General features: G+C 42.1%; 1 protein-coding gene across 5 annotated transcripts in view; it reads right to left on the bottom strand.

Moving 5' to 3' along the window:
- The window catches only part of ELOVL6 (ELOVL fatty acid elongase 6), a 75,598-nt gene that overhangs the window by 20,731 nt on the left and 42,393 nt on the right, over positions 1–12,474 (bottom strand). For 4 of the 5 annotated variants that reach the window (XM_066317821.1, XM_066317819.1, XM_066317822.1 and 1 more), the window contains one exon: positions 4,727–4,858. In XM_066317821.1, coding sequence (XP_066173918.1) covers positions 4,727–4,858 — 132 coding nt within the window. Of the gene's footprint in view, positions 1–4,726; positions 4,859–12,474 lie in introns of those variants that run through there. The other variant, XM_066317823.1, reaches the window with a different exon arrangement.

Here is a 12,474-nt window from a genome sequence, read left to right as displayed (position 1 = left end):
GTCTTTTCTGTTTAATTCAGCTCAGAACTGAGCTCTTCACATAAAGGCATGTCTCGGAGTACCTTCTCAGGAGCTGTCTGTGGGTGCAAACCGCTCTACACGTGCTACTGTGCTTCCAGTAGCAAATCAATCAACACCAGTTCTGTAAAGGCAAAGCGAGTCACCTTCCTTTAGTGAGTCGTTTTGGGTTTGTCCTTCAAATATAAGACCTGTTGTTGAGGGAATTACTTTGCTTTTGAGGCCCTGGTTAGCTTTGTGGCAAAGAGCTAGCAACCTTTTAGCTACATTTGATACTATTTCTACCCCTTAGACAAAGTGCTTACCAGGAAAAAAGACACTTGGAAATCCTGTACTGACATCAACTAAGTTCCACCACTGCTACAAAGCATAGCTGGGTTTGGATTAGTGTCTAAGTGATCTCAGGAGATGATAAGAGCATGACAGTGGTATGGCTTGGCTAGATGATGAGATATTCTTCCTCTCACTGCACTTACCAGCCATGGTCAAGCTTAGCCTGTGCCTCTGCATCGTGTTAGATATTTCAGCTTCTTTGCCTCCTGCATTGATGTGACAGTACTCCCTGGGAAAGACAACCTTTTGCTATTATTAGTTAAAGCCTTGACCCTGAAACTTCTGTTGTCAGCCCCTTAAGGATGCACAGGAAAATGGTGCCATGCTGCTGTCCTCTGTGACGACAAGGAGATCAAACATGTTCAAGCTCCTTAAAAGAAAAGCTACCCATACACAGACCCTGTGGCCTATAAAAGGAATTACAAAAATCCATCTGAGATGTAAAGAAAACATGAATTAGTGACTTTGTATCCTTCTGTTAGTCCTGGCCTCAGCTTTACTGATTTCTACGGATGCCAGCGTGACCCTTTCGATAGACTCCATGTAAAACATTCAATGAATGGCCCAAACTTTATGTTCAAAGTGTCATGAATACAAAACTGGCAATTCAGGTTTGATGGGTTTTGCAGATTTTTAACCCCAATAAGTATTCAGAAACAAAAGACTGACTGTCACTTTGATTCTGTAGATGATACAGAAATGGTTTCCTGCAGGTCTTATGGGACTGACGAAAAGACCTTTTGTGTAGCTTCCTAACAGCAGGTTCCTGTTACCACAGAGCAATGTGGGACTGCTCCCCCACGACCTCAGTACATAACCAGGCTGGGTAAACACACTTAATTAAAGTGTAGAAAACAAAACAGAACAAATCTTCACTGACTGAAACAACAAACCTGCTAGGGACCAAAAAACCAAACCAGCCCAGCAAACCCAGTATCTCAAAAACTGATTTCTCAGTAAAAGATTCCAGGAGATGATGTTTTCACAACGGTTTCCAAGTGAAAAGCAAGATTTACTGCCTTTGCTCCTACTGAAGTTTCCAATGACAAAATGTTCAAAACTAGTCAATGCTTTCAAAGGGAAATAAAGCAGCTTTTTTTCTCAGAAAACCTGCTGGCTGCCAGTGTTGACACAAAACTCGCTCTTGACCAAGCTCCTGAATGCTCAGCAAGCCCAGCAGGATGGTGTAATTGTTTTGTTGACTTATAAGCGTGGCAAGTTTCCTACTGTAGCAGCTACCACATTTAAATGATCTTGGCAAGTGCGAGGGCATACAGGATACTTTCTGAAGAAGGACCATGTGATTGCCTGGCAGGCAATTTCCTTTTCTTTTAAAGCCCAAAACACATCTTTTCAGCCTCTGCTAAGTGTTACTATTTCTGAGGATATTTGAAGCAGGTAAAATGGTAGGAGTGCTAAAAGGGAGATAAACAAGGAGTCCAGAAAAAAGCCTCACACTGACCTGAGGCAGAATACTGAAGACTCTCCAGGCAGGTTTTTCTTCCTCAGTACAACCACTCATGGCAGACAAATATATTACTTAGAATTTCTGTAAGGTACTGTAGAAGTCAGAGCATTTTAGCATCCCAGAAAGCCAAAGAGGAAGTCTTTTGAAATTTAAGGAGCAATTTCCTGAATCCATAATAGTAAGTCTACAGTCCTCTACATGTACCTGAATCGACCTTTGGAGGAAGCTGGATTGCCTTTCAGACCAAGCGTGTATAAATGCAACACCATGTTATGACAGGAGCCAGCAAAAAAACAAATCCAAGTTACTTGAAAAGTTTACAGCATTTCAAGCGCTGCTTGCTGAGACAGTCAGTAAGGCTGTGACCAATGACCCCAGAAAGGACAGTGGTGCTGAAACACCAGGTAATGGATGTTCCAATGAATGCTTCTGTAAGTCTCCGTCTGACATTTTAATGAATTCTTTGTCACTTCTCTGGTTTTCCGGGAAAGAAGTCCAGTGGTTTTATATGGGATTGCATGTTGTTATGGAAGCTACAAAGGTTTCATGCACTGTCTTACTTGGGGCTGGTTTTCCCCCTTCCCTATTTCACTCTTCTGCACACTACTCAGCACCTCAGAAGAGGAAAGCATAGTCATATAATTTTCATTATCAACCGATGCCCATGGCAAATCCAGCAGGTTAAATGCACAGTGCTTCTGTGCAGGCCAAACATACACCCCCTCCTCTCTGCTGTCTCTTTTCCTAACATACAGAGGAAAGGGTGAATTCTGCAGCTCTTGGGGAACCATTGCCCCTGAATGGTGTTATTTGAGTTGATGGAGCAAGCAGATGGAGGAGTTGTGAATCCCATCCTCAACTGTACCCCTCTGGCCAATGCTTCTCATCTGCACAAGCCAAGCTCTCCTCGAGTGCCTGCCCTGAGGTCATTTCTGTGGCAGATCCATTCTGGCAGCTTGTAGCTTCAACACATGAAGTCCACATTTTTTTATCACCCAGCATCACTCAGCAGCTCATGCTGGCCAGGAGTTAGCTATTTAATATGATTATGATGGGAAACTCCAAGTTTCATTGGAAACTTCCATAACTTCAGCAGGTAATGAAGCTGTTGATTTCAAAGTCCATCTAGGCAGTGTAGTGTAATTTCATGCTCTTCATTGATCACTTGTGATTTTGGGAGGAAATTAGCTAGTGAAATTGCTTTAAAACCCCACACTGTAAGTGTCAGCCACATCTCAAAATAATTTGATTTTTAAATTTGCCCTAGACATCTTATGTAAAAAAAAGTTCCAAAATCATGCTTCCCCACCTCAGATTGAGAATCAAGCTACAAATGCTTTGTGTAACCCAGCTAGTTCCTAGTGTCCACATTCAATAAGAAAGTACAATCAGAACTGGGATCCTGCTGGCTACAAACAACTTTACAGACTGATACAAAACCAAAATGCCATCTAGGAACCCATTCAACAGCTGCTGAGATTCAGCCGTTTCTGGAACAAACAATGACAATTGCTTACAGGACCTTAAAACTAAATTATGTTAGACACACAGCCAGAAATAAAGCACCAAGTGCAATCAAATGAAAATTACAAACTTCCACAATGTTAGAATTGCTCTCAAAGCTATCCAAACTACTAAAAGTTTTGTCTGCTCTGAGATATTATTTAATGTGCTGATGAACTATTAAAACCAAGCCAAATTTAAGTTATTTTTTTAGCATGTCCTAGCTATTAGAAATACAACTTATTTTCCCCTGCCAGAGTTTTGGAAATTTTCAAGGCGATACAAAGTTCTTCCTTTTGGAGAACAAAAGGAAAAGTTATGAAAAAAGCCAAACTTCTCCATTCCCGATTTATTTCCTTCTGTAGAATCTCTTGGCAAAAACTATTCCCATCCTGTGAAAAGTAAGGTACCATTCACACCTGCTCAGTAAAGCAAACGTGTTTTATGTAGTTGTGATGTAATATAATCAGTAATTATTATATTGATATTAGAAAGATAATAGTAGCAGTGTTTGATAATGGTTTGGGGATTGTCTATATGTTGTTCAGTGAGTTCTAACTTACAGTCCCAATAGTCCCTGATATGAAGAATAGTCCTCAAGTCTTCTGTGTACTAGTACTAGTAATTTGTTTCAAAAGTCATGTGTTTGTAAGGGCTGTTTTTATAAGCATTTGTTTATTCATTCATTTATCTTCAGCCTCATTAAAAATTAGCATATTAAGCATTTAAAGTGGAGTTCGAGTTGGTAAATTTTACTTCTGACTTCATCAACTACCAACAACTTAAACATGACATTCCCCATAGTAAATATGGAGTCAACACACAGCTGAGAGATGTGAATCACTAAAAACCAGCCTTTCCCTGTTGAGCCACCTTATTGCTACAGTCACAAGCAATTTGTGATGGAATAACCATAAGTCAGCTCCTGATATCAGCTACAGTGGTCAAATTTATCTGTCATCAAAGCACTGACTTTTGTTTTACCTCACTGTAATGGAGATCAGAGTCCTGATTAATATTCCATATACACACACCACATAAACATAATACTACTAGCATGTGAGAATAAGACTAACATCTTAATGTGTTTATTTCCATTTGTAGCTTGCATGGTAAATGTATTGCAATGATAACTGCTTTTTCTCATGTTCTCCTTTATTTTCACCTTTTCTCTTCAAGAAGTTTATTGATTTGTTCCCCTTCTAATGCTCTATGATCTGGTAAGGCAAAGGAGATCATTTCAGTGTTAAGGAGCAGATCAGGACACAACCCTGAATAGCAGAAGCAACGAAATACCACTTCTGTGTGAGCCTGTTGTTCCACTAGCAGCGCTGCTGTATGTGAAGAACCCCAAACCTGTTCAGGGCCTGATGTCAAAGGCAGATGGTGTGAAGAAGTGCCTACCTGAAGACGGCGAGGCTCAAAGACCAGAGCACTAGCGGCTTCCTCAGTTCAAATTTTGCTCGTTTGTTCATTAGGTGCCGACCACCAAATATAAAGGCAGCGTACAGAGCTGAAAACAGGAATGATTTCTTCCTGCAAAACAAAACCAGAAAAAAAACATCTGTCAAACGTTTAGCTAGTATCAGATACCCAGCAGAGTCACATATGAACATCACTGCTAAGGGCTTGTGCGTTTCCTTGAAAGGAAACTTTTGGAAACATTCCTGCATTCCAGCTGAGCTTATCGTTTCTGTATGAAACTACATGGCGGCACACACTCAGGGCTGGGTGCAGGCAAAACTGACCCTGGGGAAGTTCTGGAAAAGGACAGAAAAATTTGGCTCCCATTCTTTGCCGTTTTCAGAAGACTGAACTGTGAGGAATAGAAAAGATATTGCAGAGCCCAGACACGCTTCGGCAAGCAAAACACGGCTAGTACTTTAACCAGCTGAACACATTTTGCGCCTCGTTTATCGTTTTCATCCAAGTTTTTGTTTCCTGTAGCATCCTCCCTACATGGCAATTTAGTTTCCCATTGTTTCCCCTAAAAAGACACTTAAAGACCATGAGCACTGCAACACACCATGATGAGTCTCACAAGAGGCAGAGAATCAGTGAGGAGAGGTCAATAGCCCCATTAAGCAGCAGTACCATGCTGGTTGGCATTGCCCTATGGCATCACCCTGCCCGTTAGTGCTGGTTCAGGAAATGCATGCATTTGCTGGAAAGTCAAGCAGGGAACTTCAATTATACTCTCCAAATTGCAAATTTTATTTTTAAAACTGCCTGAGAGTAGTCCAGCTCAGCAATAATCACCAAATATTTGAACTTCGCTACTATAACTCATTGTAAATCAACCATTAGAGGTCAAAAATAGACTCACCCTGGGATTCCTTCCCACAAAGCACAATATTACACTGACTAAGGCTTAATGATGTACACCATTAATGGTGGCCTAACTGGAAAAGCATGTATTTAAGAATAGAATTTTCTCTACATAATTTATCATTACATTCACAAATATAGGGTGCACTCTGGCTTTGAATCAGGAGGTTCCTATTGCATGCCAAGAATGACAAATACTCTCAAGAAAGGTAACTACTTCATTAACGTGACAGAAAAGCCAACTACAAGACCTTTAGTTCCTTCTGACACTGGAATCCCAAGGGCAGCAGTGGCAGACAGGCTTATGATCAGGGCATAGCACACTGCCCACGCTTCCCATTGGAAGAGAGGCTCACCCATATTGAGGTGTTCAGACTTTACATAGAATTTTCAACTGGATGTTTAAATGCCAGTATGTTGCTTCACCTCAAGATAAAGACAAATACGTGTCGTGGTGTCAGTACTGGTACCAAGCAGCTGCCACCTCTGGGCTCTTCCATTGTGACCGGCCAGCAGAGGTTACCCTGTGGCAAAGGAATCTGTCCAGCACAGCATGGTCCTGAGGGCCAAGCTGTGTGGCGTAGCACAGCATGTGCCTGCATCTCCTCAAGGCAGCCGGTAATGGATCACAACACCCTCAGTGGACAAGGGTCTTCCTGGAAGGTTCAGAAAAACTAAGAAAAGCTGTAGCACATCAGACTGGAAATACAAAGAAAGCACATGCAACCTTCAACCAAGATAAATGAACTGAATTTTATATAAGTTTGAAAGTGAAGTAAAAACTATCTCCAAATAGACAGATGCATATCAATATGCATTCTGCAGCATGCCATTTTCTGCACACTGAGAAACTCTGTTTTTACCTATGAATTTATAGCTCTGTGTTGTAAAATGCAGGTAACTGCATGAAAATACACCTGACACTCTGAGAAGGGAGGACCCTGTGCCTGTAATCCACTGTGTGAGCTTTAGCATCCATGCTGGCAAAAGCCCCAGAAGACCAGGGCAACCACAGAGCCAGCACCCTCTCACCTGGTGCCTTGAGATGGTCTAATTGACATGGCAATGGTTATGACCAGGTTTTGAAAATGACAAAGCCTTGGCCCTTATTCATATCATACAGAAAAACACATTTCTTTTCACTTCACTGGTCAGGGAAGCGACAGAATCTCCAATCTGAAAGCATGACTGCACTTTAACTTGGCTGGAGATCAGTAAATATTTGTTAACCAGTTTGGGTAATGATGAACCACCTCAAGCTTGCTCATACTGAACCACCTAACACGAGTCTTGTTTACACAAGACTTATGGGTTAAAAGATAGAAGCAGGCTCTTCTTAGTGTGAGTCTGGACTGCATTCCCATCTCCTTCCCTCTGCAGCCTTTTCAGCAGCAGTGTGAAGTGCAGCCCACTGCCACCCTGGGCATGGGTGAGGTCTGTCCTGCCCTGATCCACGCATGAATCTCCAAAGCAACAGAGAGCAGTGCAGGGGAAAAGACTGCAACGCAGCACTGCCATGCAGCTGCCAGCACAGCACAGGCTACACAGGCTGGCACGGGGGTGTCAGGATTCAAGAGCAGTAGCTAGAGACACTTTGCAGGAAGGCAAGCTAGAAACAGCTCAGTTCTAGATCAAATACGGCTGAGATTTCAAAGTAATGGTTCAACTTCAGTTCCAGTTCAAGACCAAAAAAAAGCAGCCTGAATGAGTTAGCAGTTCAGGTATATGTTCTGTCTGCCTCCACTTCTTCCCGAGCCAGATAATCTATATATTTACATCAAGTAACATTTCATTTTGCTTCTTATTACTGAAACTATCTTTGGTGAGTTCTATCAATTTATTGAGGTCAATAGTTATGTTACAGTAATTAAAACAGATAAATTTTAGGTCACTTTAGAGCTTTATAATAAGTATAGCATTATTTACAATGATGGTAAATGGTACTCCCAGAGTAGGCAGCTTTGTATCAGCAGTGACAGACATGGCAAGACTTGACTGCATACATGATGTGAACTGCAGAGAGCAGCTGTAAGCATTTTCACACAAGAAGGGAAAGAGTAGCATTATCGCCCATCAGAGGTAAGCACAATACTGAATAATGATTAGTCTGATCTTGAAATCATCCGCTGTTTTGATGCCTGCTACTTTTGGCACTCAAAGGGCTTTGAATTTTCCCCATTTTTTTCAGCCTAACAATGGTTAAAAGAACTAGGCAGGCCAGGTGATAGAGTTACAAAGGGGTTGCAGAGGTATGTACTCTTAAGATAATCTGATAAACTCCATTAGACTGGTATCAGCCAGTTTCCTACCACTGTTTTTATGATGGATTTTCCTAAAGGTTCATACTACAGTCAGGTCCTGGGTTAGTGACATAAAGCAATGGCAATCTGACAGAATTCAATTAGGTCTGGTATGATTTTAGCCAAGGGAGAGTAATATTGAACAAGCATTTTGAAAGACAGAGGTTTGGAGTTGTTCTGGAGTAATGTAACTTTTCAGTACTATTACATGAAGAGAAACTAAATAGAGCAGAATGATGACAAAAAAATTTAATCTTGAAACTAAAAAACTAAAATCCCTCAAAGTAATTCAGTAACAGACTTGCATCCAATAACTTAAATGTTAGCACATTCATATGTTTGTCTTCAATTCTGTTCTGCAGGGTAACACAGTAGATATAAAGACAGGGCTGCCAAATCCTCCACATTTTTCTGGCATTTCTGTTTCTCACAGTTGTCTCCCACCTTCCTACATTTTCAGACTTCAGGGACTAAGTACTATCTCTACTGAATACAACTCCATGTTCCTATGACAAAAGTTGCCAGCTCTTTCCCCCTTTATAGGTTCTGGAGAACCTATAAAAATCTATATTTGGGCTTACTACAATTGAGGGAGGCAAGAAGGGCTCTAGGCTTAAGATGTGAGACAGATCTTCCAGGACAGAAGCAGGGATGGCAGTGTCATGAGGCAAAGGAAGAGGATGGAGACATGATGAGAGACATGATGGGAGACAGAGAAGTGAAAGGATGAATAGTAAGCAGGGCAGCAAACGATGGGAGCTGGCAGCCATGAGATGGACATAGAGCTGGGACAGCATGGAAGGCAAGGAGGCTTGAAGTACTTTCTGTGCTGGAAACCCTGGAAGGATGCTTCCTGCATCCATGGGCACACCTATGGCAGAGGAACAGAAACAGGAAAGAGGAAAAGGATGAGAAGAGTGAGGCAGAAACTGAGAATGATAAAGCAAGAGAGGAACAAAGCTTCTCCTCATTTCCAGCCAGGGAGTCCCACGTAGGAAAGCCCACCCAGGCACCATGGAGTGACAAGAAGAAATCAGCCACCCAAGCTTCAGGCAGGAAAACAAAATACTGAGAAGAGGCAGCAAAAGATGCAAAGAGGAAAGCAGTGGTAAACAAATGGCTAAGGATTAAGAAATCCTGACTAACTCAGAAGCACTTATTTATAAAATGCTGAAAATATAAGAATTACCATAGTGGTCTAAAATTAGGGGCCAAAGCCTGAGGGTACGCCTCATGTGCAGCAGCGTGAGATATCCCCCTGTCTCTGATGCAAAGTGAAATAGCCCTGAATATTGCAGTACTGCTGAAGGAGGTGCTTTCGAGCCCAGATGCACTGTTGCCATTTTTTCCCCTGAAAATAGCAGACTGAGTCATTATTGTAGAGTTCTCTGATGTTAATGAGTAAACTGAAAAAGATATATATATATGTGCGTTATAAAATTGACTATTTCCACAGGATCTTCCTTAATCATTATGGAAATGCCCAAAGGATAACCTTACCACAGATTGTTTAACTATCTTTTATCATGTAATACAGGATTATCTGCATAACAGCATTCAGTAGGGGAGTAGTAAAGTGGTGTTAGCCCCCTTTCTAAATTCTATACGATTTTTAAAGCTTTTATAAAATCAAGACATATTTACTTTGCACATTCAAAGCTCTTTTTTTAATTTAGTACTTCTTCATCTGTTGTAAAGGAGCACAAAAGGTTAAAAAAAAAATCCCACTGCAGCTGCCAGAGCAGAGTATTGCTTGAAAGTAAACAGGCAGTTTCAGGTTCCTGATGTTTTTCTCTTGACCTTCTTCATCACCATTTTATTGACATAAAAAATAAAATAGATCTACTGAAAAAAAAAAGAAATAAAAGAATGTTTGGCTTTATGAAATATAAAGGAATTTTCCTACTGTTTTCTCCCAGCTTTGAACAGACAATAACAACATTCACTTGCGTTTATAATCGAAACTACTAACTTGAGAGTCTAGTTCAAGTGCTTTAATCTGAACCCATGTGAATCACACACCATACCCATGTCCACACATCAGCCAGCAGGGTTGGTAGCCTTGGCAAAGTTACTCTCTCTCTGGTGCTTATTTAAAAATCACACATTCTGTATAAAAAAGGGTGTGAAAATGCTTCTCAATCTCAGTGTTTCTACCTCAGAAATACTGTCAAAGCAAACATTTCTCTCTCTTCACTGATATAATTTTGACAGAACCCACAAGAATGGATCCAATGTGTGGATATGCCAGATCTGTGCATGAAAATATCACCTGTACTCTCTGGCTTAAATTTGAGTTCCTGCAGCTGCTTCCCATGGACCATAGCAGCCTTTATCATAGAGAGAGAAGGACACACAGAAGAAGAAGACCTGTCTGATACACACATGCCAACAGAATCTGATTTATTCCTACAGCTCAATATCCTTTGACATTTATATTTAGCACAGCAATGATGACAGTCACACACACACGGAGGTGATTCACTGATGATGGCCTTTGACGTAAAAAGCTATCAGAGAGTAAATGCAGACGTATCTTGTACCAATCATCTGATCCCTTGATTTCTAAAGCCTGTGTCTCAAAAGGCCATTCAGCCTCCTTGTGACAGGTACTGTTGGATGCACAAGTCTGTGCTTCCCACAAGGCTGGAGCAACTCTCCAGGCATCTCTCTCCTGTCTGAAAGAAGGGAAGGGGAGTCAGGGCCCTGGGAAGACATATGGGACAGGGACTGTTATTCCCCCACATGTGCCTTCTCTCTGGGGTGCTGTTCCCATCACCCAATTCATGTCATTACTGCCACACAACACTTGTGTCACTGCCCCGACCCTGTAACCCACACAAAGGAAAGAAACACGGGGCCGGGAGGCTGCCAGGAGGAATGCTGTGCAAACTGTCCCAAGCACAACGTTGCTGAAAAGGATGGAAGATTAAGAAGACTTGTGTGTGCACTCTTGCTCTATGAGTGCTAGTGGCTGAGCTGAGGGGCAGCCTGAAGCCCAGGTCCTCCACTGCCCAGGTCAGAGTGCCAAAGGTGAGAACCATAAGGGCAGCAACCTCTGAAGAGCACAGGAACTATTTTTTTGTGGTGTATCACCAGCTCATAGCCTGCTCTGGTCCAGTGGAGATAGCCCCAGTTCACCACCAGCCAATTTGTATGAGTACTGACCCAGGAGAGCAAGAGGCTGTGCCCATCTGAGCCTCTGCCCACACTGCATTCAGTCCGACTCAGGGGCAGGAAACCACTCCTGCATTGGCAGGACAGCCAACAGCCCTAAAATTACAGAGAGGAGAAACAAGGGCATGGAAGTGTGGGGGCATGGGAGAAGGTGGCTCATGTCCTGTACCTCCCTGATGGTTGCATCTGTTTTGTTGAAATGTCTGCCAGTAATTTGTAACACTCATGTTTGTAAAACATACGTGTTATAGAGTATTAGGCATGTGCTTGAAAAGTGGGCAGCTAGGGACAAAAAAGCAGCTTGTTTTCTCTGTGAGTGGGAAAATATAAGAAAAGCATAAGGGTGAGAAAACAAAGTTAAAATTCAGGAACAATTAGTTTGTTTGCTTGGTTTTTTCTTTTTCATATAGAAGGGGCAAAGTCAGCTCTGAAGCACAGTCCCCTGTTTTTTATAAATCTCATATAGGCTTGATAGAACAAACCATAAACCTGTAAAAAAATATTAAGTTAGAATCCCAAATATAAGCCCTGTCACAAGAGAAAAGAACCTCTCAAGTAGAAAGCATTTCAGAAAAAAAACTCCAAAACAAGTTCCAAAACTTTGGGTTTTGAAATCAAGTTGCCAAAATTATCAGTGAAGGAAAATCAGCTTCATCTCCAGCTCTGCCCCCAGACTTCCTCCACTTACGCTTTGAATGGAGACCCACCCAGCGGAGATGGCAGGTGAGTGTTCTTGCCATGACAACAGCCACCCATGAAATTTTCACCTGGCACAGACAGCAGTGGAAGTTGCAGCCCAGTGGGTTGGGTGACTGGGGTGAGCCACACCATAACCTCCTACCCAGTTGGCATCCCAAGTGACATGGTTCTGCCTAAGTCAAAGCCTGCATCAACTGATCCTCAGTTGCCACCACACATCCCAAGGATGGGCCACATCCCAGGGATGGCATCTGACCCCACTGTTACTGACACTGACATTGTGTAGCAACCACTTTTGCACAACCCCCTCTTGTAATCTTGGGATTTACAGTGCCAGTGCTAAGAATTTAGTCTAGCCCCACAGGAAAAATGACCATCCCTGTCCCTGTTAAGAGCCTTTACAGAAGCTCAGAGTAGTCTGAGAAACTCCTTGACTGGGAGCCTCTGCTAAATCCATTGATATCACTCTGATAACATATATAGTTCTTAAGACTAAGATTCGGGGTTATAACAGGTGACAAATCAGGGTGTCCCAATTCCCCCTGGACCCATCATAGGTTTTTCCAGGCTTTGCTAAGACTTTCAGGCAGTTGAGATGGTGGAGAGATGGCAGAAAGCATTGAAGCTAATGTAGGTCATAGGCACTGC

Source organism: Sylvia atricapilla, chromosome 4 (genome assembly GCF_009819655.1).
Source record: "Sylvia atricapilla isolate bSylAtr1 chromosome 4, bSylAtr1.pri, whole genome shotgun sequence".
Classification (NCBI taxonomy): Eukaryota; Metazoa; Chordata; class Aves; order Passeriformes; family Sylviidae; genus Sylvia; species Sylvia atricapilla.
This window is presented reverse-complemented; position numbering and strand designations above follow the sequence as displayed.